The 25,181-nt window shown below is 49.2% G+C and overlaps 1 protein-coding gene across 3 annotated transcripts in view; it reads left to right on the forward strand.

Annotated features, from left to right (window-relative positions):
* Window positions 1-24,821, forward strand: part of LOC105183602 (uncharacterized) — a 147,653-nt gene extending 122,832 nt beyond the window's left edge. For all 3 annotated transcript variants that reach the window (XM_011141859.3, XM_025304011.1, XM_025304013.1), the window contains exons 7-8: window positions 9,788-9,927; window positions 18,334-24,821. In XM_011141859.3, coding sequence (XP_011140161.1) covers window positions 9,788-9,927; window positions 18,334-18,431 — 238 coding nt within the window. In that variant the 3' untranslated portion in view covers window positions 18,432-24,821. The remainder of the gene's footprint in view (window positions 1-9,787; window positions 9,928-18,333) is intronic.
* The last annotated feature ends 360 nt before the right edge of the window (window positions 24,822-25,181 follow it).

Here is a 25,181-nt window from a genome sequence, read left to right on the forward strand (position 1 = left end):
AAGGAAGGAAGGAAGGAAGGAAGGAAGGAAGGAAGAAAGGATATGCACGCAGCCGAGGACGACACATCTGAGCTTGCAGCCTGCAACTTTTCCCATCAGCGCGCAGCAAGCCCCGAGCTTGTTATGCGAAGCTTGAAGCATGTAACGCCAGATGCCGCATATTGGCTCACACCTGACCCACGCCATCCCACGTTTGAAGCGCCCACACTCTCTACAACATACGAGACCGGACTTGACCCCTTTTCGATCCCGTCGAACCTTTCGACGACCTCCTCTCGATTCTCCGCGTTACGTACGTACGATGAACAGCTTTGCTCGGCTTAGCTCGACTCGACTCGACTTGACTTGGACAGACAGCGCCCCAAACCTCTCTCCCGCCGAGGAGAATGTGTTGTCCGGTGATTACTTTTCCTCCGCTTCTTGTATCGGTTTGTAATTACCCGGAACTGCTGTTTCGAGCGGAAGAGGGGTCTCAGTGTAACTACAGTGGACGCTCTTGCGATAATACAAGTTCTTAGTGTGCGTCGGGGTGGGGAAGGGAAAAGGGGGATGAAATTTCCGCTGCCGTTCGACGAAACAAAGCGAGTGAATATTTGAATCCTGATGGATGCGATCGATCGCACACAGCGCGTGCACGCGTCGTTGATGTGCTGCACAGCGCGGTGAAGCTTCGCTCTGATTCTCGCACGCGGCGATTTCACGTACTCGCTGGCCTCGGCTGACCGGCCGCGACCGGCTCGCGTTTTTCATTAATTATCCTGATGAGTTTTCGCGCTGGTCGCGAGCGCGCAATTACTTTTACATACGCTACGATCGTGCGCACTCGCCGCCGTATAACGGCGCATCCTTTGCGAAGCTTAAATTTCACGTGTTTTCTCTATCTTGCCTGTCTGCGTGTCTCTCTCCGCTCTCTCTTCGGTCTCTCTATCTCTCTCGCGCGCGCGCGCTTCGTCTTTTTCCCCGAGAGTTAATCACCCGGCACTCGCGAATGCAATTACGTAACAACTCCCACTCAGCTTATTATTTAGCGGGGAAAAAAATCCTTCGTCGAAAGTTCCGCGAGCAGTTTCTTCGTGGGCAAATAACGGCGCGAGCTACTGCTGGCTGTTACTCGTTCTCGCTGTTAGTCATCGTAACGCCTTATACTGCGCATAATGGTGACTTGTATATGTTGCATAAGTTCCCCGTGAAACTTGGCGCTTAAGAGTTCGCGAGGAACAGATGCCGGTAAGTGTTTGCGCGTAGCAATAGCTCTTCCGAAGCGTCGCGTGACGCCGATAAATCTCGAACGCGCGAGCGCGCGATCATCGGGGACTGATTCTCGCGCGTACGTCTGATTGACGTTTCATCAATATCCCGGTAAGGATCCCGCGAGCAGGAAAGGACCTCGATCGAACGCGATGTCCATCATAAATCAGTTGATTATAATCATGGGCGTAGGTTGTCGATAATTACTTGCAGGACGCGGATGAGCTCTTCGCCTTCTTCCTCTCGCCTTCTCTCTCTCTCTCTCTCTCTCTCTCCCTCTCTTTCTCTCTCTCTCTCTCTCTCATTTCCTGTTATCGATTAGCTTATGGCCTGTGCTTGGCTTGTGTGATTGGTACCGCCTGGACTTTTTTCCATTATATGCGAATCGTCATCTCCAGACTGAACCAAGCTCACTTTTTCATCTTTCAACTTTGTTCCCTCTGTTCGAGTAATTTTTATGTATCTGCTGTATGACTGAAATGACCCAACCCCCAGGGCGAATGAACTATCCATCTCCCTCCTTGGGCTTGTAGAGGAGACACGTGAAAATCACCTGATGTGTGATCCGAATCTTCGCGGCGTTATGTCGCAGTCGGGAAAGTTCTCTTCCGCGATAGTACGTTCTCCGCAGCTTTCAACCTTTTTATGTGTCGCGATCGGAAAAAGAAGTCACGGTGAACGATAAAGTATTGCGTCTCCTGCGCCGCTCGGCAAATCCAGGATAATCCGCTGAATTTCTGCGGAGACAACGAGAGATGGAGTTTTGTATCCGGACGGGAGAAAGAGAGAGAGAGAGAGAGAGAGAGAAAGAAGAAGAAGAGAGTATACGGGCTCTCTCGTATCCGTGCGGCACTCTTTGTACAGACTTACTCGCTCCTGCCATACTCGTATTTAGGTTTACGCCGCGTAAAACCTGCTCGACAAAACCGCTAAATTCGCTAGGACGAATCGAAGGATGGGAAACGTGAGGGAGAGAGGTGTAGGAGGGCGAAACGAATCGCTACGCGGTTCCATCGTCCGAAAGGGGCGCAGGAAGGAGGAGAGACAGAAGGTGGGAGGTTGTGTTGTAAAGCAAGAGTATCCTTAAATTTACGAATCGTAAACTTACAGAGTGCGGTTGAAATTTCGGAGATAATGGAAAAAACGCTCATCGCGATTTAATCTCCGTTTTGTGCATCCACGTTTTTACGCATCGATGATTAGTAGGATTTCATCCCGGCTTGCTTCGCGCGAACAGCAGCAGACTTGAAAGCTACCATCGCGCTGACGATTAGATAGAGAGAGGGAGAAAGAGACCCTGCATCCGATTTTATAAATCTCCCCTGTCCCCTCCCGGCCAATTTTATTCCGCTCGAATGTTGCGAGGATATCTCGGTCGAATCGGTGAGCGTTCGTTGTTTAGTTTCTCGTCCGGTGTCGCGTCGGAAAGGTCGACACCGCGCGATCTGAGCCGACGCAAAGCAGGCTCAATTCTCGCGATTTCAGCGCGAACTTTCATCCCGAAAAATCGCTTCTGATAAAACTGTCAAATACTCTTCGCTCCGTACCTCCCCGCCTCCTCCGTCCAGGTGTGTCGTTGCGGGCATCGCGTTCGTTCGCCACCAAGCCCCGACGCTTTACATTCGACTAGTCTGATGAAATGTTCCGGCGAAAGTTTGCAGTGTCTGTCCGGCTCGGCAAAGTCCCGACGGAGGTCGGCAGGAAGAGAATAACAAAGAAACTTCTCAACTCCCTTTAAGTCAGGAAACGAGGAGCTGCGACGAGGTTCCTCCGGTTCCTTTGCTCAAGATCTACGGAAGTAGCGCGCGTTCAGATTTCTGACCATTAAGAAGTCCACCGGCTGACGTATTTTTACGACGGAAAAATGCGAGGAAGTGTGCTGCCCGCCGTAAGCGAATTCTTTCGTTTACGCACAATTCATGAGGAGAAAGAATGAGAGAGAATGACAGAGTGAGAGTATGTATGTGTGTGTGTGTGTGAGAGAGGGAGAGAGATTGCCGTATGGCCGACTTGAAGGGTGTTTTAACTTTTCGACATTAACGACGCGCGACTCGCACCCTGAAGTAAGTCGCGAGCGAGATCGACGAACGGCGAATTGTTGCTCTTAACGAAGACACTCGCTCGCTGGAGAAACATGTGCAGGAAGAAAGAAAAAAGAGACGCGATTGGATATGGAGATTCTTACGGGCGTCGCGTCGACTGCACACAGAAATATCGGCACAATGCGCTGTTCTCGTCGCAACGGAGCAATCGGACTTCGCTGGAAACTCGTAAATATATGTAACAGCGCAGGAGTTGGGGTGAAACGGGTGCAAAGGTGGCAATCTTTTGAGTTCAAGCTTTGATGAAATCGTCCGACCTTGTTGGCCTTAGAAGCGAGCGAGTGAGGAGGAGCAGGAGGAGGAGGAGGAGGAGGAGGAGGAGGAGGAGGAGGAGGAGGAAGAAGAAAAAAGAAGTACTTGTAGCTTGAAATGAAGAACAAAAGAAGAACAGCAGCAAGCAACGCTGCTCCGTTCGTACTACGAATTCAGTTTGACGGTGCATGTACACCGAGTGGGATGCTGCTCCTTTATCTCCTCTATATCCGATTGAATAAATACGATCCATAATTTCGAAGGGCCTCTCTTTCTCTTTCAATTCTCCCGTCGCTCGCTCTCGACGTGGAAGAACTCGCGCGCGATTCGTGATTCGCGGCCGGATTCCTTCGCAAACGAGATAGACACAGCGGTGTCCGAAAGCGGCTCGATGCAAATCTCGCCGAATAATCTCCGAATCCTCGCGATAACATCCGGCCTCGCGTAATGGGCTCGTGAAAGTGCATTTCCCCGAGCACTTTTTCTATCTCGTTGCACGCTCCGCAACGGGGGAATTTTGCGCGACAGCCTTTTTACGACTTGCGCAAAGCCACGCGCGGCCCGACTGCTTTCCGATTCTGACGTTAAACGGTGCATGCATTCGTGCTCACGATTCCCTTCGCAATCGTGTATCGTCTCGCTCGCGTGTAAAAGAAAGAGAGAGAGAGGGGGGGTGGCGGGGTAGAGAGAGAGAGAGAGAGAGAGAGAGAGAGAGAGAGAGGAGAGGAATCAGTGAGAGAAACAAAACGGACCGCGGGCTCTTAAATCTCCCTCAGCCACTCGACCGCTGCTGCGAAATTCACTGCGAATCCGTAAGCGGCGCGAAAAAAATTTCTAGGTCGAACGCGAAGGAGGTGGAGCTTGTGAGTGGGCGAAGTTGCGCGTGTACAGGAATTTGAAGATAAATTTCGCGCTCTATGCTCGAATTAAATTCCACGGCGCGGCGAGGAAAAACTGTGTCCGGCCACGAGAGGATGGGAGAGAATAAGGGAAGGGAGAGACGCGGAAAAAGGGAGAGACCAGGCCAGACCGGGCCGGGCCGGGCCGAGCCCGGAATAGTTCTCTGGCCGAATGGCGCGCTATACGATAAGCTGACGGCTTGGTTTGCGAGCGCGTGCACGAAGTATTGCGACAGAAAGCGACGCGCACCAACAAGGTGTTATATTGACCGCGCCAACGAATTATGTAGATTGCAGCCGGAGAATAACGCGTTGCCGTCCGTGTATCGGGAGATAACGCGACGCGGCTTTTCCGAGGAAGATTCAATTGGACGGAGAGTTAGGGGCGACAACATTTTTTACCTGAAGTAAATCGTAAGTACCAGTGGAGCAAAAAGAGCCTACGGCTGCATGAAAAGCAGGCAGAGACAAAAAGAGAGTGAATGTTGGTTGCGGAAAATTGCGGTAATAGCGGAGAGTAAAAGAGAGCGAGATAGAACAAGGGAAGGAAAGAGAGAGAGAGAGAGAGAGAGAGAGAGAGAGAGAGAGAGAGAGAGAAAAGTAGACAAGGAGGAAAAATCTCTCGTTGTTCACTTAAACTCAACGGTGACACGCGATAAGCGGGAATTACTTAATCATTTCGACGTACGCTTGATCTCGTGAGTCTCAACCGACGAGTGAAATGACGAGAGTCTGCGGAAGGAGGACCGATCGATGGCGGCGGTTCGTTTATTATAGCGTCGGCGATATCGCATATCCGAGACACACATATCTTCAGAATGGTTTCCCGTTCACGGAGATCTCCTGTCTTCTACCGCTCGATCTGTCGCGCAATACGATCGAGCTAAGAACAATGCGCGAAATTAAATTCTTCCCAGCGCGACGGAGGTGTGAGGATGAGTGGGAGAGCGAACGACGCGAACGGGATAGGGACAGAAGAATACCGACGAATTTTATTTTTTCCCGAGCGACAAGCAAAGTGCGAACACAACGCGCGTGAATTCTGAAAATTCACGCGACTGCGTCGTTGCGGTTCGTGCGGTCCGTGTTTAATCTCCCGCATCACTGATTTAACCCTCCCTATCTCCGGGTCCTGCTGCGAGCAATTTATCGATGTTTTAGCAGCCGCGGATAGAACGATGACGCGTCGACAGAACAATTGTGCGAGTAAATCCGAAAACGCGCATTTTCGGTTAAGTGAAGTATAATAAAATAGATATTTATGATGTGTGTACACCCATATGTACACATTATTTTTTCCCCACATGTCCCTTCCCCCCCTCTCTCTCTCTCTCTCTCTCTCTCTCTCTCTCTCTCTCTGTCTCTCCCTCTCGCCCTCTCTGCCCTTTCTCATCTCTTCCTACGTCACACGCAGCGGCTATGCGGCACGCAGGTCATGAAGCAAATGTGTATCGCTATGCGCGAGAGTGGTTGTGGGTACAGTAAGTGCCATGTGATCTGTCCCTGGATGCCAATCGTTGGAAAATTTCGGCCATGACGGAACGAGTGGATCAATGTTACGCGACCTGCTACATTGGTCTTGTGATGGGTAACGCGACCTCTTGCGTATGCAGTACACGAATGGCTCTGGGCTGCATTCCACCCCCGTCGTTCGCCGTCGGCCGTGCATCCGTCCTATACCCTTCCTCCCTCCCGCCACTCCTATAGTATTTTATACATATATATATATATATGTGTGTATATATATATATATATTTCTTTTTGGCATAGTGTTTCGTTTTTCGTCTCTTAAAAAGAGACGATTAAAATCGTCTTTGTGTTTTCTCTCTCCGTCCCGCCGATGAAATCTCGCACGTTTCTCACGGCGGAGATTAAAGGCTGTTAATGTCTCTCATACTACCGCCTTCTTCGTCGTCGTCGACTACTGCTACTGCTGCTGCTGCTGCTGCTGCTGCTGCTGCTGATACGTATTGCCCGATTCACCGCGTAATTCGAGCTACCGCCCGCGACTTACGTACGCGCGAATTGCGAGCCGAAAAAGCCGGAAACGCGGTGCGGTGTCAATGGTAACGATAACGGCGTGGCAACAAGTGCTTTTAACGTCCTAACAGCGAACGTTCGCCTGCATTCTTGGGAAAGTGCTCGACACATTGCTCTCAAAGGATCTCCCGCCGCGGCGGTTTGGCGGGATGATGGAGCGCGGTGGTCGCAGAGACGGGACTGGGAAGGACAACGAGATGCGTCGCGCGGCATTCGAACCATTCGAATAAATTCTTTAAGCGGTCTCCAACTTCCGCTCTCCCCCTCCCTCCCTCCCTCCCCCTCTATCCCACCCCCGCAGCCCCGCTGGTTGTTCCGCTTATCGCATTCTTCCCCTTTGTTTCTCTCGACATCGCGGGCATGTCTGTTTCTTCGGTGCCTCATGCGCTCCTTCTTTTAAAAATCCAGCTTCTTTCCGCATCACGGCTGAGTCCCCACGTAATTCCTGCCTGCATTTTGATCCCGACCTGGTTGCCCTTTTATGATATCGCGCTTTTGATGTAGCCCCGGATTTCGAGGAGCTGAGCGTTCCATATGTGAGGTCGGGAGTAGCGAGATGTGTTCGATTGGATTTATATTATTGTAGGACATTTATGTATATTGAGCTGTTCGAAAAGTTTTCGTCGAGATATTCTGCGGAAAGCTCCGATAAGCTCGTAGTCAGGCGTAACTTTATCTTTTCAGTTTCCTTTCCATCATCTGCCATCGAAAAAGTGATCGGAATACATTATTGAACTAAGTTGTGGCAAACTATAAAAGTATAAGAGAGTCGGCTCTCTCAACTCCTCGCAAAAATCCTTATTTATCGAACTTGTCGGACAAGCCGATATATTCATAATTATTCGCGACTATCTTAAATGCGTATAGGAGAAAAATTATTGAAACAGTAAATGTGTTTAGCACCGAAAGATGATACCAGAGAAGAGAGCGCGAGGGAGAATTATATATACCGGTTAAATTCAGCCGCTGCGGGAATGTTCGTTTGAGTCATAAAACTGTTCCGTGTATAACGTATGCGCGATGTCTGCGGTAACTACATCACGCATCGTTAAACGTCGTTCGAAAATTCAAAGCGGAGTAACACGTTTTTCCCGACTTTCTTTTATCTCACGCCGCTGCTGTCGCCGCCGCCGCGGCAACAAAAGCAACAGTAACAGCAGCAGCAGTAGCGACAATTTCCTCTGGCCTTTAGTACCTCCCCGATTCCTCTCAAACGCAACTCAAGGAGCTCGGGCCGGCGAAATTCTTCGAGATTTTCGCGTGGCTCGGCAACAAGCGCGTTGGTTGGCATTACCGCGAGCTGTTCTGCAAGCGATGCTTCAGTAATGTTACCCGGACGAGATAATGCCGGGCGAAATTAATACGGACGGCACTATTACGAGGACGTATGAAACGTACAGTACGCACTCTGTTCTCTTTCTTTACGCTCGAGTTCGGGAGTAAGAAAGCTCAGCTGGGATACTCGATCTGTCAAGGCCAGCTGCTAGGAGGGTGAACTACTTGATTTACGCCTTTCTTCCATCTTCGTTCGCGGAACATCCTCTTTGCCTTTCTCCGCCCCTCTCTCTCTCTCTCTCTCTCTCTCTCTCTCTCTCTCTCCCTCTCTCTCTCTTTCCCTCTCTCTCTCTCTCTCCCTCCCTCCCTCTCTCTCTCCCTCTCTCATTCCTCCCTTGAATGCTCTATTTCATCAGCTTAATTCGGCAGAGCTCAAGACGGTTTAAAGTTTTAAGCCGACTTTTGCTCTATTTTTTCATGAACAAGTTTAAACGTGACGTCATCTCATACGCGTCAAGCGTGAATTTTCACGGAATCTCTTTTTCACATTTTTGTCCAACAAATATATTTAGTTTAGTAGTCGTTTAGACATTATCGAGTTAACCTATTTACAGTTTAGCGACGCAGAGCAAAAAATATCTATTATTTCTTTAAATTTCGTATAAACTATTTTTGCATTTTTGCATTTTTATATTTTTTTTCCCGAAAAATCTTTCATACACAAAGGGCATGCTTCCAATCATTTTTTATCGCTATATGTTCTTGTCCTGACCCCCCTTCTTTCTCACTTTCTCTTATTTTTTCAATTACAAACACGCAACGCACGCTTTCAATCCTTACCTTATCTTCATCTTTTTCCTCATTTATATACCTTCTTTTACTCCACTTATTTTTCTTCTTGTTTTTCTCTCTTCTTGAATTATATATTAATGTAATATAAAAATCACTATTGCAAAATTGCAATATAAAACTTAATATAATATAATATTATAGGGTAAGATAGAAATGTTGTAGAAATATTATAGAACATTGTATAAATATTGTACAAATATTGTATATATTATATATATTTTTTATTGTATCAAATTATTATTATACAGTATTATAGATATATATACATATATATATATATATAGATTTGTATCAGGAGAATATAATGAGCGGAAAGATATTCTGGACCAAGTCCGAATACCTCCTCGGTCATTATATTCTCCTAATACAAATCTACGAAAACTGGAATTTCGAATTTTTCGGGAAACTCGGACTTTTGTATCAGGAGAACAATGTGCGAAGAAAGTGCACGAATTTCTGACGGGAAGTTTGAGGTTTTTTTTTTGAGGATTTTGAGGAAAATTAGATTGTTAAAATAAAGTACAATTATATTATATTATAATATTCTATTTATTTTATATAAATGCTGATAATGTTACATTATATATAAATATATTAATTATGTAATATATAACATATATTACAAGATATTTAAAATATGTAATATAATACAGATAGAATTCATTATTATATACAATTAAGAAATCTGATTAAATATTTTCGAGGTGCCATTTTTCCAAGTGTCACGAAAGAGAGGTGCAGATTTTTTAATTGTTTCTATTGTAATAACATTACTCGCTTATTACAATAAAAGACTTACGTACTCGTAGGGCCGCGATACAATATGTTTAACGATACATATTACAAACATAATACATTACAGTCTATGTTCTATATACATCGCGATATATATTCTACGCATTACAATATATAGTTTTATTAACTATATTAATAATATATTAAACAATAGCCATGAAGTCGCGTTTACATACGGATCTTCGCGTGTTACGTTCCTTTTTTGGCGCGGATAACTGCCGAATGTTCCAATGGAACATACGGTTTTCACCTCGATGTCGAGGTACACACGACAATGCACGGACGCTGCAAAGTTTGCACGGAGAATTCCGTTGTCTGTTCCAGCGTCAAGACGGACATGGGTGCAGCCGGCGCGGTATCCAGACTCTACATCGCGAACGCGAATAAAAAGGATAGCGGGAACTACAGCTGCGCTTTGGCGGATGTAGCAGCAGCCACTATGGTGTCCGTCCACGTGCTGAACGGTACGTCTCCTGCGTACTCTTACGGAATGTGAAAGTACTTTGCGCCAAATACGCGATGAGCGGTCTGTGCGTGTATTTCTGTGCAAAACGTCAAAACCGCACTTTGGGTCGCCGCAGTATAAGGACCAGCGGCGGTGGCGGCGGCGGCGGCGGCGGCGGGTCTCTGTTCGCTATCGATAAACGCGTTTGAGGAGAGCGTTAGGCAAGTGGGAGCAGAAAGCATATGGGCCGGCAGAGCTCTAGCTAACTACCCTCGGCATTCGACGTTTATCGATATAAATTTTCGCCCGTACGCACGCCCGATAATTGATTTTCCACGGCTTTTCAATGACCCGGCAGTGCCTATTACTGGCTGGAGAGTCCCTCTTTTCTTTTCCTGCGCGCACCGTCTTGCGTTTCACGCCTTCCTCGCATTCCAAGAGGTCGCACTCGGGCTTCCTCCCCCTCCTCTCTTTCTTTTCCCTTCGGCGCACCAATCGATCGTGTAGGGATATAAAGCTGTGATTTCGTCAGGGTAAATAATCGAAGCTAGACGTCGCAGCCGACGAACGGGGAGACGCTGCGGTTGACGGCTCGGCCGATCGCTTCTCGTGATTGTCGTCGTCGTCGTCGTCGTCGTCGCGCGGTCTCGATTTCCGCTTTGTCGACGACACGTTCCTGCACTAAATGACATTTTTGAGTGAGCACCGAAAATAGAGTGCCACGCGATATTAAGTAGATGGGGAGACGCGAAGGGGGCTGAAACAAACTATGGTTAATATAATATTGTGTGTGCGTGTGTGTGTGTGTGTGTTTGTGTGCTTACCTAAGACTTTTTTCACTGCTCGCGGCTAGCCGTGCTGTTTCGTATGCTCCGATTCCTCGTCTAATACCGGCGCATGGAGTATTCATAGAAAAGTTCGTTGAATATCCAGGTTGACCCATTTCTTTCTTCAGCGTACCGCCGGGCTACCGTAGAATTCTCCTCCCCTCTGTAATTTCTCTCATTCTCGCTGCAAGTCAAATTAACATCTTTTTTAAAAAAGTGTACATAATTCTCGGACGTACTAATTCTTACGTTCTACAATTGCATTATGGGCGCAATGTGAGCGAGGGTAAGTCTCTCTCTCTCTCTCTCTCTCCCCCTCCCCCTTCCTCTCCCTTATTCTCCTCCTCCCTCCCTCCTCTCTTCCTTTCTCATCAGGATGAGAGATAGAATCGTGGATTTGATTTACCGCGTTCATAGATAGCGATTGTTAACGAGAAAATTACATTGCCGCCTCGCGCGTCTACCTGGAATCTTTCACGTGGAATAAATAAAGAAAGCGGTCTTTTCAAAACGAAGTTAAGACGAGAATAAAGATTGATAGATAAAGTCAATCAATGTCGGTGCGATTAGTCCGATCCACATGAACGGTTGAAAATACTCGGCTCGCCTTATACCGACAGTTTGTATTTTCACGTCGGTTTGATCCGTCGCGGACGATAACGTTCGCGTGCTCTTTACTCTTCTTTATCTCGAGACGACGTAAAGCGCGAAACTTCCGTATCACGACGGAATAGCGACGTAAGTCGACTCGATGACGCGTGCTTCCGTGCGAAATGCCGCTAAACGCAAGCTTTATAGTAGCGGATGGGCGATGCCACTGCGCAAGACGGTCGATATTGTGGGCTGGGGAGCGTCTTTCGAACTTATAGCGAAGGAGCTCAACGAGTTTTCACGGTGGCTTTTCGCGCTCGGGGCGGGGCGGCTCAAAGACGCCGCCGCATCTAGCTGATGTGCATTATTTACGGCGGATTACCTTAAGTCGGCCCAATACGGTAGTTCGATCCTTTCGGCGAAGTTTGACGAGGAAGAGAGGAAAGGGGAGAGCGACAGAGAGAGAGCGAGAGAGAGAGAGAGAGAGAGAGAGAGAGAGAGAGAGAGAGAGAGAGAGAGAGAGAGAGAGAGAGAGAGAGAGAGAGAGAGAGAGAGAGAGAGAGAAGGAAGGCACACGAGCGACCACGGAAATGCCTGCCTATGACGCATAATCCGCATCTGGTTTCTTTCGAGGAAAACGAGAAGACGCGTAATCCAGCGCGATCGTTCGTTGCCATTCGCCGGGAAATTAAAAAGCCACGACCGCGCATACGAGGACGCGGACTTACGTGCGACTTACTGCCTTTACGAGCGCGACCTCTCCTCCCCAGCGATGGCTCTCGTTTCCCTACGCGCCCCACGTCGCGCTTACCTTTTATTCGGACGCCAGTGCACAACGGGGGGATCCCGTTGCATCCCGTTTCGTCGGCTGAATCCTCGGGCGTGCGCGCGGTCCGCCCTCGAATACATATCACCGGCAAAACAAGCGCGTCTTATCATGCCGCAGAGAGAAAGGGAGAGAGCGCTGGCGAACGCGCCACGACAGTCGGGCGCAGTTAGTACGGGCTGGCGTTGCCGTCGCAATGAGTATGCGGAATGCACAAGTCGGAGGGAGTTATTACCGGTGGTGGTTGTATGCCGGTAACTACAAGAGCGATCATAATACTGGAAGTAATGCGAATTTGCTTGACAAGTAGTCGGACGCTCGAGGCTCGCATTCGAAAATAGTTAGCCGCGACGAGAGTCGCTCCGCGTCGTGAAATTTCGCCCCGACCCAGCCGTCGCCGTCGCCGTCGCCGTCGACGGCGGTCAGAGCTCTCTCTGATGCGGCGCGCACCGCGCTGCATCATCAAGCGCGCGAGCGCGTCTCTCACTTCCGTAGTTTCGTCTATCCGTTTATGCATGTGATCGACGCTAATGACGTTCGCACGCGCACGCGAGAGGGATTCGCGAAAGCCGGGATCGTCGGTCGTCTTTGACCACGCTCGTTATCCGTGTCGCATCCTAATGCCATGCGGGATCGATGAGCGATCGATTCTTCTCCGCGCGGCTCGCCGCGATTTGCATTAAGTGGCTGCCGCCAGGGGGGTCTCCACGCGGACGTCCTTCTATCTGCCGATTTCACGATAGTTTCGTAAGCTACGGCTTACGCCAGGACGCTTCTGACGATAGCGCCGTGCGAGAAATCGCCGTGTCACGTGTGAAGTTACCTCCGCCGGGGTCGACGCTCGACGGGACATGCCCGAGTTGTCTCTCACGCGCGATAAACAACCTGTGGAAAAATATGTCGGCTAAGTGCCGCGATGCCGCGCCACTCGCGCGACTCATTAATATTCAGACACAACGTACTTTAGAGTCTTTTAGTTTATTATGCAAATGAAAACCGCGCCTCTGTGTGTCGGTGTGTGTGTGTGTGTGTGTGTGTGTGTGTGTGGTGCGCGTACGTGTATGTACGTGTATCGGCGAATGCGCACCGCCGTCGTCGTGGCGCGAAGCGGAGAAGCCGCTTGTGGAACACCCCAAGAGCGAGAAAAAGAAAAGAGCACGGCTTTAATTCTCCGCCGGCGAAGCGCGCGCGGCACATCTCGTACATCTTTCGTTATTCTTCGTTTCTTTCTCTCGCTCCCGTCCCCCCGTTTACAATTAATATGCCTTTAATAATGTAACGGGGCTATACCACGCTTCGTAATTAATTACCTCCGAGATAATATGTCACGGTTATTAATTAAATACGAGCGTCGCGCGGAGAAGCGGAGCACATTACCCGGCGCTATCTTAACGTACCTCTCCTCGAGGAGGACTCGTGCCCTCGTGGCGGCCTTCTTTCTCTCGCAACTTTTGCTCCAGCTTCCCCTTTCTCTCTTTTCTTCCGCTCTTCCTCTCGTTTTCTTAACTCGCGATCTCGCAGCTATCATTCTCCGCGCTCTCTCCGTACAAAATTACTGTCGGTAAGACCGTTTTAGCTAAAGTACGTTTAAGTTACTATACATACATATATACGTACATACATACATATATATATATGTATGTATGTATGTATGTATGTATGTATGTATGTATGTATGTGTGTATGTATATATATATATGTATACATAAGCTTCGTTTAGTAGAATCGAAGATCCGCTGATAATTCGCGAGTCCGGATAAGGGCGGGAGCGCCGTCGTTTGCGGTAGAGTCCGGGGAAAAAAGGATAGAAAGTAACTTAAACGGGGAAACACGCCGCGTGTTAAGACCGCCAGGCCGCCGTTCGTTCATTTGTTCGCTCGCTCGTTCTCTCGCTCGCTTGTTCGTTCGTTCGTTTGCTTCCACGCTCGTTCGTTCGTTCTCATTCCTTCTTTCGGTCTGAACCCGGATGAAAGGGATCCAATGGCGAAAAGGCGCGAGGAATACGTGCGAGCGACGGGTCAGATGAGATCGGCGTGTTCTCTCTCTTTCTCTTTCTCTCTCTCTCTCTCTCTCTCTCTCTCTCTCTCTCTCTCTCTCACTCACACACACACTCACGAAATGAGTGCTCCTTGGCGGGTTAATGCCTACGAACGAACGCCAGTCGTTTCGCGGCGACTGGATATGGAGTACGAACGACGAACATTCGGCCGGTTGCTCCTGGCACGGCAACGAAGTCCTCGGGGTTATTCCGCGGGGTGTCACGCCCTGCCCATTAATAATCATGGCCGCAGGCTTCGTGAAGACTACACGTCGAGACCCGCTTCTATCCCTTTTGCGACACGGAAGGCTTGCCGTATCGCCTCTTCGGCATCGTCGCGGCTCCTAAGGCGGCGGCATGCTCTCTCTCTCCTTCATCCTCTCGCGTTACGTCGCCGACAGCCAGGCGTGAGAAGTTTGCAAAGCTGTCTTTTTCTCTATATTTCTCTTTTTCTCTTTTTTCCCCTTTCTCGCGCGAGCGGCGTAGTTAACAGGTTCCGCGCGAGACGCGCGGTCGTGGTCATGTATAATACACACAGAGAGAATCTCCGGAGGCCGCTTGACAGCTCATTTCGTATCCGCCTTTTTCTCGACCGCGACGATTCTTTAAGCCCTTCTGCGAGTCACGAGTACCAGTCGGCTGCGGGGGCGGAGAGGGGGGGGAGGGAAGGTGAAGCGCGGCAAAATCGCACCTCCGAGTCGCCGCGCGCCGGTGATATTATACAATTCCCTGCTTGTCGGCGCGAATTAAAATCGATGCTTCTTCTGTGAGCGGGGAACGCAAGACGAGCACCGATTAATTTCGAGGCTCGTTACTCGAGCAAACGGCGCGACGCGACATGACGGTATGCCACGTTTTAAGCGAGGACAAGGCAAATCAGGAAGTTCGTCTGTCGAACGTGTAGTGAAATCCGGGTTCTTCGCTAGCGCAGAGAATGGGGGGATTATCATCGGTTGAATTTATGAAAAATCGAGAGAGAAGAAGAGGAGAGAAAGAGGGGAAGAGAGAGAGAGAGAGAGAGAGAGAGAGAGAGAGAGAGAGAGAGAGAGAGAGAGAGAAAGAGAGCATCATACACTGGTACGCGTGCGCGCGCGCGCATACTTGCACGTCGGCGCAATGTGATTATCGAAGTCAATGAAATTACGATGCATTTGCACGCGATATTACGAGGCATCGCATATGTATGCGAGGAACATGAGTTATCGGCTAATTAATTTGTAATTAAGCAGAGATCGAACGCCGTCGCGAATTATTCCGCGTAATCCGCGCGCTGCATGAATGGATTTCTGTCGATTAAATAAAACGTCGACGCAAACATTTTCCTTTTTTCTTTTTCCGCCGTGTTATTACAACGCGGCCCGACTTCCTTCTCGCCGGATTGAACCGAGTCATTCGATTCAAATATGTTTTCTGCATGGCAATGGGGAGTACACAATTCCATTTCTTCGGCGGATTAGCGGAAGCGTTCCCAATAAGATAGGACGTCTCAGTCCCGCCGAGGATCCAGACGATTTAATTAACGGGACGAAGATCTCGGGATTAAGAGCCGGTTTACTAGGAACGCGCGTAAACAAAGTTGTAAATTTTTCTCAGACCGACGGCGTTTAATTGAATCTTGGGAAGGTCGTTTGTATGACTAGCCGCTAAGAGTGCCACGTGGATGGCATGTTTTCGACTCGGGGGAAACTTTCGAGTCGATCGACGTAAATGCTTTATGTTCGATTGCCGTGAGAATGTAAAGAGAAATTACGGAGTTGATGGCTGCTGGAGAAAGAGGCCCAAGAAAAAAAGAAAAAAACAAGTAGCTGAGAAGAAGACGAAGGAGAGGCGGAAGCGGAAGCGTGTCACGTACGCGCGCGACGCGATTCAGACGAATGCGCGTTTCGTCGCCGAATTTTGCGACATAATTCATTCGCTCGGTTACATTCGCTATGCAATAAAGACGCTTAATGTACTGTATCGCACGCTGCGATATAAGATTTATAAAGGCCTATTTTGTTAATTCGCGTTGCGAATCTGTAATTAAATGTAGGTGATTACAATTGCATTACCGGATTATTCGCGAAATTTGCATGTCGCGATGCTGCGGCTTCTGATAAATTTCCACACGCGCGGAAAGAGCGATTAAATTCATTCGTCGTGCGCGAGTGCCGCAAGTTGTTAGAATCGCGTCGATTTCTCTACGGTAAATAAATTTATTTTCAATCTATATTTATTATTTATTTATTAAATTTATTTTAAATCTATATTTTTTTAAATCTACATTGTTTTAAATCTACATTTATTTTAAATCACCTTTATTTTAAATCTACTGACGCGCGCGAGCTACTCGCGACTGTGTTTGTGTTGAAAAAATGGCGATAAAGGGGAGAGAAGGCAGGTTGTCCAACGACGATGGCTAATCGGCGGGCACATTGTCGTTACACGACAGTCGATAAATCCATTTATTTCTTTGTTTCTTTTTTTCTTTTTTTAACACTTCAATCGAATGAGCAAATTTCAGTGATTAGTGCATTTTATGCTTTTATCCGCGGGGATATCCGAGCGTTCCGCTCGGACGTGAAACAAAGGAGACCGTTTTTCTCGCGATCGTCCGTCGCTTTCGCTTTAAACAGCAACAAGAGGGATATTTTGTTCCCCGTATCGTCGGCGATGAGTGGTTTTCGATCGGCCATTTACGAAACTCGCGCAGAGAGACCGCAGCTTTTGTCACTTTTGAGCGCGCGATGGCCGAGCCAGTAGGATTGCATTGCATTTGATATTTTATCATGGATTTCATTGATGGCCGAGTTCGCGTTTATGTTTTGAATTTTTCGGCAATTCCGATGCCAAATATCAGTCGCAATCACCGTGTGTGCAGATCCCTCGGTTTTTATCACCACGACTGTAACCCCGTGTGACATTCCAAATAAAAGGATTGAAACGCCATTCGCGTTTGGCCAGCGAGCGAGCGTGCGCGCTCGCGGAGTATACTCCGTTTATTAAACAGCGTAAAATAGATTACTTACAATATACATATAATATATCGGGTATCTTCGAACGGATGTTTCTCCCACGCTCCCGTGTGTGCCGAGTCGATTGTGCTAACTCCCGTGTTAACACTCCCGTGTTAACTCCGCGGGTCGATTTATCATCCGATTCCGCGCGGTGTCAGCAAAATTGAGACACCGATAATCGAACGGCGGACGAGTATCGTAAAAGTCAATAATTTGATCAAATACAGAAATAAAGAGGCAAAGGCGGAAATTTAATTTCAGAACGGATGAGAGAAGGGCGCTGGAGAAAACGTTATAATAACAAGCCGTCTCTGTTGTCGACTCCCGGTTGTCAAGCGCTCCCGGACGGAGAAGTTGAAGTCCCAAGTGAAGATATTGCTCTCGATTGTTATCGGAGATTTTACATTCAACTTACGTGTTTCCCACAGAATTCTCCCCTCTGCCGTCTATTCGCTCGTCCTCGAAAATTTTCTCCGTCGCTAAATTCGAAATCGAGAGGGAGATAATGTTTTTCTCTTCCTCCTTTTCTCCCTTTCTCTTGTCGCTCCAAGAGCGCGAGAAGATCTTCGCGTATGCGATGTAACGATCAACGCGTTGTTTTATTCAATGGGCTGACGTTTTAGTAACGCAAGTTGCAATAACGCGTGTACGCATTTTTATAACGTTTCGATTCCACGCGATGAGTGACAAGGCAGGAGGCGGGAGGGGAGGAGAGGGGGAATAGAGAGAACGAGAGAGAGAGAGAGAGAGAGAGAGAGAGAGAGGGAGAGAGGGAGCTGCACAACTGGTAACAAACAAATATTACATGAAATATAATATTTGTTAGAATACCTGCGCGCTGGAAAAATGATACTCGACTTTAAAATGCCGCTCGACGATGCAATATCAGCGAAATATCGGGGACATGAGTGCGTACGTGCGACGATATTTTTCATAAATATCTCATTTTTCAGAAAAATCCCCGCGTGCGTGCGTCGGGGTCTCAAAAATATCACTCGACCGCGTCTCTTCGTAGTAAACACGAGTGTGTGCAATGTACGACGGCAATGACGACGTCGACGTCAACGACAGGGATCGGGACGGCGATGTGTTGTATGTGCACAAGCGCGTAGGAATTAATCGCGCGTATTTTCGCTCTCTGTTGCAGGGGAGAATCCAGCTGCCATGCAACACGGCGGTACCACGGCCCCGAGGGCGACCTTTATCTTCACCGTTGTGATATCACTGTCGTCGCTCCTAAGGTGACCGTGATGACCCCGGTGCATTTTGGACCTGCGATTCGAATGGTGCTAACTTTTCTCCCTCCCCGCCCGCGCCGTTGAGAGACTACTCGTGCGCCCGGCAATGTATTCTCTCCAAGTGAAAACGGGAACCTCGGCCTCGGTGTCCCCATGATCCCCTCCCGCCTCTCCTCCTTCGCCGACCGTCCTTCACTTTCATGAGAGCGACCTAAGCCGCCGTCATCATCGCGACCGATGCTGCGCGCGCATTACAGGACGGGTCTATCGTTTTCGCACGAAACTATGGTGTATGACAACGAAAGAGAGTTACTACCAGCAGCATCGTCATTATCGTCACTGCCATCATCACCACCACCGCCGTCGCCGCCGCCGCCGCCGTCGCCGCCGCCGCCGTCGCCGCCACCACAACCGCTATCGCTACCGCCACCGCCAGTACCACTATCATCACCACCACCGCCACCATCAACGCCACCTTCACCCGCACCATCCGTTGGTTCTTCGTGCTTCGGGATACGGTGGGACTCGACTCTCGGACGAGACGTAGCCTTGCTTAGGAGCGCCGCCGGTTTTCTACCTCGCGGTTTCGTCGCGCGTCCGCGAGACAACGCGTCGCGGTCTCGCCAGCGATGTTTCAGCTTGCCCCGATGGAAAACAGCCCCCGACTAATCACACCCCCGGGAGATCCGACATCGGCTCGTGGGACTCACGCGGAGTAAATAACGCGCGCGCGTTCGCGTGCCGTGCATTTCGGGAAGAACGAAAGAGAGTAATTCATCGCGCATCCCCCGTCGCGTGTTTGAACAAACTATCTCGCCCCCCCCTCTCTCTCTCTCGCTCTCTCGCTCCCTCTCCTGTTCTCCTCCCTCTTTCGCGCTGCTAACGTGTTGCGCGCGTTATTTCGCGTGTCCGACACGCTGTTCAGACACGGAAAGCCGGCAATTAAAACATTCCGTTTTATGCGAAATATGCAAACGCGAGACTAGTCGCGACATGTGTTTCCAGCGATGCTGGAAAACAGTTGTGCGATGATTCGATCAACTGTACTCGACTAGGTACGTTCGTGCTTTTTTCCCTTGCTTCCTTTTCTATTGCTTTATCATCATCGCGAGGCTCTTAGGTATCCGTTCGAAGCTGCCGAGCGACTTTTCTTTTCGTCGTCGAGATACTGCATCCCGGTTTATATGTAAATCACATTCAAGAACGTGTCGCTGTCTCGTCCCTGGTTTGATGTCATTTTCGTCGTTTTTTTGTCGTTGCTCTTTTGTTTCTCTCGGAAGGTATAACAAGAAAAAGCTTTCTATCGATCGGAGGAAACGAAGTCTTACGAAGTATGCAGCGGATGCGTAAGCAAAGTTCGAAGGCTTGTGGGAAATATATATATAAGTATATATACATTTTTGTGTATATACATATATACACTTGTGTGTGTGTGTGTGTGTGTATATATATATTTGTTGAACTTATATTGTGTATGAAACGTTACGTACTTGTAAATATATGAGTGACATTTAGTGCAAAAGTTTCGGGGGATTCCAAAAGGTTGAGCAAATTCGTCGAACGACACCGTCCAAAGTATCCAGCGCGTACTGGCTAATTCAGCGAATGTGGTAGCGTTTGCATTTGGACTAGCGATCATTTCGACGTCCGGCTAACGGGCAAATTTATTGGACCGGGCAGATCGCGCCGATTTCCTTTCGTTTCGCGCGTAGGTCGCGCTTTACGGAGAGGCAATAGAGATCGAAGCAATTCGTCCGGTATCTCTAAAAATTTCATAGCCGCCAACCACGTCACACTCATACTCACACTTACACAAACACATACGCACATCCGCACACATATCATCTATATCTCGTCCTGTCGCGTTACGAGTTCGCGATCCTACGAACGAAATCGGAGTTCAGCCGCCATCGATAAGCGCCTTCGGCGTACGTATCGCGGCTCTCAAAGCGATCGCCGATAATTATCGCCGACGAAAAGGAAATCGTTCTCGGAGCGTTAAGCTCGCCGGCGCGCATTTACGAACTTATGTCGTCGTTGTTCGACAGACCGATATGCGGGCGCGCTATTTTCACGGCTTTCGATCACGGCGGATCGAAGAAATCGCGCTCGCCCTCTCCGAGCGTGAAACAACGATCGCTCGGGCCGGGCTCCGGCCATTGTCCGCCGGCGGCGCGTTTGGGGGTTTTCACGTCCGGCATGAGCACGCGGCGCGAAAAATATGCGACGAACGTGAGGGACGAAGATGCATTCATCCGTCGCCTCCCGTCCGCTCGTCCGCTTAAAATATGCTTGACGTTGACGAACGCCAAATAAAATCCGTCAGCGTCAGACAGGAAGAGAGAGAGATAGATAGATAGAGATAGAGAGAGAGAGAGAGAGAGAGAGAAAGTGAGAATGGGAGGAATGAGGGGCGCTGCGGCAGTCGCGCGTATAAAAAATTTCATCATTACAGAGACTTGACTAGGACCGTTCCTATTTGCCGTCTGTTCGACATAACTTTTTTTCGTCCTTTCTACCCTCCCTCTTGCCCGCTTTCCCCCTAGCTCCCTTCCACGATCGTGACACGGTCGGATAACTTGCGCTCGCACGTTCTTTCGTTTTTGCACGCATAATACTGTACTTTGTGAATTTTGTGTTTTGCGTGTTACCACCATTTTTCGTATCTTCTTGGTCGCTCGAGAGTTCCATCTCCCCCTCCTCCCTTTCCCCTGCCGCGTCGGGTACTTTTGGAATTTATAGTTGTTTCAACACAGCCGGCGGTTATGTTTAATTCACGAAACAAAAAGCGGCTTTTTTCTCTCCGACGCGAAAATTCAAGCATGATATGCGTATACTTCTGTGCGCGCGGCAATTTTGCGCGTGCAAAATTCTGAAGGAATTGTCAACGACGGTAGACGATAGGAGACGAGGCTTCAGTTTCGCGGCGGCGACCGGGATCGCGCGATTCGTCGGCCGGCATGCCGCGACGGTAAACGACGTTTCGCGATTAACTGATTTTTGCATGCCCGCTCTGCACGGGCGAAAAATCAACGCAGCGCGCGCTTTGAGCGCAAACATCGCCGCGTAATTCATCATCGCGCGTTATAGATTACACGCTTTGAAAGTGCTAGTTTGCATAACAAAAAAGCCGCATTAAAAGGACCCAACGGAAGAATGGCAGCTCGAGCGACGAGAGTAAACTTACGAGGGCGTGGAGAGGAGGCGAATTCAGGGGTAGGGAGGGGGAAGCCAAGTTAAGTCGGCAAATAACATAACGTGTGCGGCCGGCATTTGCATTTTAGAAATTTTATAGCACGTCCGCGCGCGGGCGCGCTATGCGCGACGGTGAGTATACGATTGCATTAGGGATGTACTGAGGCGGAACTGCAACATGCAGGATCGAGCGATAGGGTGCGGTAGGGTGGTGTGGCGAAGGGGAGGGAGGGGGCGCGGTGGTCGCGCAGGCAAAAGCGCGACAGTCGGACAAGGATCGATCGCGGCAACAAATTGCCGATCGTGCCGATGGAAAATGAACCGTTAAGCAGCCCTCCGTGACAATGACGTACGGTTAGTTTGGCGTAAATCAGTAGGCTCGCTGCTCTACTCTCCGCTACTCTGCGCTATCGCTTACTCTATAATACCGTACTCTCTGTCTAGCCGGCAATGCCTACCTCTCTCTCTCTCTCTCTCTCGCTCGCTCGCTCGCTCGCTCGCCGGCTGCGTAATGTGATAATTTAACAGGAGCATTATTGCACAGGCAGGTGCAAAATATTTCAACGGGAGACGCGTGCGGCCGCACGCGATCCGCTACGCAAAAACCACATCCGCGCGTAACCAGCGCCCCGCGATAAATTTAATTATTATTATTTCGAGCGAGAGAGGGCGAATGCCGAATCGGGGCCGAGTATTGGAATGCATTGAATTGCAACGGCATCGTCGACCGAATGTTTCGCGGCTGAACTTTCCATCCGGGTTTCTCCCTCTCTTTCTTTCCCTCCTCGCCCGCCCTCTCACTCTTTCTCCCTTTCCTCGCTGGCTTTCCTCCCCCTTTTCCTCCTTGTCGCTCTCCGCCTTCCTCCGGCTTCGTGTTTCTCCGGTTTACTGTCCAGTGTTCTCTACCGAGTCGACCTTTCTTTCTTTCTCTCTCTCTCTCTCTCTCTCTCTTTTTCATTATCATCGTTGCCCTTATATCTTTTAATGAAAATTTCGAGAGGCGTCGTCTATCCTGTTCTCCGTTGTTTCCGCAAGAGCGTAAGATTCAGACCTCGCGGCCTTAATTCGCGGGAAAGACCCATTTTGCGATTTAACATTAAATGCGCGGTAAAAAGCGGCGACGGACAGGATTTGCAATTGCACGCCGGCGGGCGCAAACGCAAATTTCGCACGCGGGCTATTCATCCTCGCTTGTCGACGGGCAATACGACTGAATGTTATCAGTTTCGATTGTTTACCTGCTCGGTGCGTTTGTCCGCGCGGAATCCATTTTCGCGAAAGATAGGGCAAAATTTTTCAGCTCGCGCGCCGTGCGGCCGCCATCGGCCATTTGTTTAAAAGGACTCTCGCTCGATTAACGGTATGACGATGTCATCACCGTTATTCTATATTTCTGTTGTGCCTAAATGTAATGTCCGCGATGAGTCGTTCGACAGACGGTGTTTTCTGACGAACGGCCGACGAGTAACAATTTTCGAGGAACAATTTTTATAAATTTAACGCCGCCGCCGTCGCATTTTTAATTAAACGTCGTCCACCGTGACACGATGAGCGCCATTCGGAGAACTACCCTTCCCAATGTTCTCTCTCCCTCCGCACATTACTCGTCATTCTTTTTTATTCCGTCCGGTAAAACTCGATGGGAATCAGACCAGCGGTGTCACATGCAAAAATGATCACGCTATCGTTAAATCCCGCTAGTCTACGTGAGTCACGAGTGTATCGCGTGTAATCGAAGTAACGTTAAAATGAGGTTCGTTTCGATAATGGACAATGAATAACATTTTCAACCCCAACTCTTATAACACCGCTCTCATCACCGTTGCTGCCCCCGTTCCGAGGTAAAATGCACAAAATTTCCGCTAGCAGATATTTCCGTTTGTATAGTGCACCGTAAATTAATATAAATTACACACACGCACACACACACCTACACACACGCGATTCAGGGAATGCACGCAGCGCGCGTCGTGAGAGTGAGCGCGCCAGCGTGCTCTCGATTATTGCGCGGCGTCGTTTAATTTACGCGAGTGATACGAATCGTGGATTTCGGTATTGCGAAATTTACACGCTTATCTCTCTCGGGGATAACGCGTTCGTTCGCTCGCTCGCTCGCTCGCTTGCTCGCTTGCTCGCTCATTCATTTGCTTGTGCCCACTAATCTGTCCGCTTAGAAACGAGCAAGGAGAGAGAAATAGCGAAAGAAAGAGAGAGAGAGAAAGAGAGAGGGAGAGGGAGAGGGAGAAGGAGAAGGAGGAGAGAGGCTCTTGCGCAATCGTTCGACCGTCGAATTTTTACCAGATTAAGCTTAATTAAAAGTAGCCCTCCGGTGAATATAATTGGCCGCTGTTTAATTTCTCTTCTTCGTTTTGCCCGGCGTCGGTCATGGGACGCGTCCCGCCATTGTCCGGCGCGCGATGTGTGACGATCACCTGTACAGTCCCGGCCGGCTTCACGCGAGCCTCCGGATAATAATATCACGAGTGTGCGTGTGTGTATGTATGTATGTATGTATGCAAGCAAGCATGTGTGCGTACGTGAGTGCGCGTATACGTGCGTAACGCGGAAGCGCGCGAGAGAGATCGCGAGCGAAATAATCTACGTGTGTTCGATAATGTAACTCGAGAATTAGAAGTTAAGCCAGAGCGGGGCAGCGTGTCGTTGCCGAACGACCGAGGCACGGGAGAGCGAGTGTGCCCTGAGTGTGACAGCCAGTGTGTGAGTGTGATACATGTGTGTGTTTCACGCGTGTGACGTATGCATGGGCGCGACGCGCGAGTTTGTTCGTTCGTTCGTCGTTTGCTAGCTCGCTCGCTCGCTCGCTCGCACGTGTCCTCCAAGTATATTCTATCGTCATTAATCACGTCTCATCATCCCGTCATTACCAGTGTACTCACCATGACAAGTAGGATAAGCATCCATAAGTTATCGAATACTAATAATATCATCATTAATGGCGACATTAAGGCGAAGGGAGAACCCACGATGCCCGCGAGAGTGCACGTGCGTCGGTAGAGGAAAAGAGTCAAAGAGACGAAGACGAGATGACACACGTATACCGAGAGAAAGAGAGAGAGAGAGAGAGAGAGAAAGACAGAGAGAGCGAGACGAATAAGAGAAGAAGCTCATTTAATGTCGGTAATCATTGTTCATTATTTATAAATGACTCGAATGCAGGATACAATAAAACGCATAGTACTTAGCGAGAGTATTCTTCATTCGTCCTCTTCTTCGTCATCGTCGAAGCGCATGTGTTTCAGAATCAATTCAACAGCAGCGCGGTCCTGCCGATCCCGCTCGGACGAGACCGAGACGCCAAGGACGAGGAGGAGTTCATCACCGGTGCTGAAGCGCGTGGTCGGCCATTTGTCACATTCTATTTTGCAGGGATTAATTGCCGCGACGATGACGACGCCGTGGGAACGTGCGCGGCGCGACGTTAAAAACGAGCAATTGAGACGCCGGAGAGAGAGAGAAAGAGAGAGAGTTCTCTCCGGCGCGCGTGTCGATTGTGTCGCGCGAATCTCCATCGCGCTCTTATCGGTTTCGAATTATGTCCGCC

This window comes from Harpegnathos saltator, unplaced genomic scaffold, assembly GCF_003227715.2.
Source record: "Harpegnathos saltator strain DR-91 unplaced genomic scaffold, Hsal_v8.6 scaffold585, whole genome shotgun sequence".
NCBI lineage: Eukaryota > Metazoa > Arthropoda > Insecta > Hymenoptera > Formicidae > Harpegnathos > Harpegnathos saltator.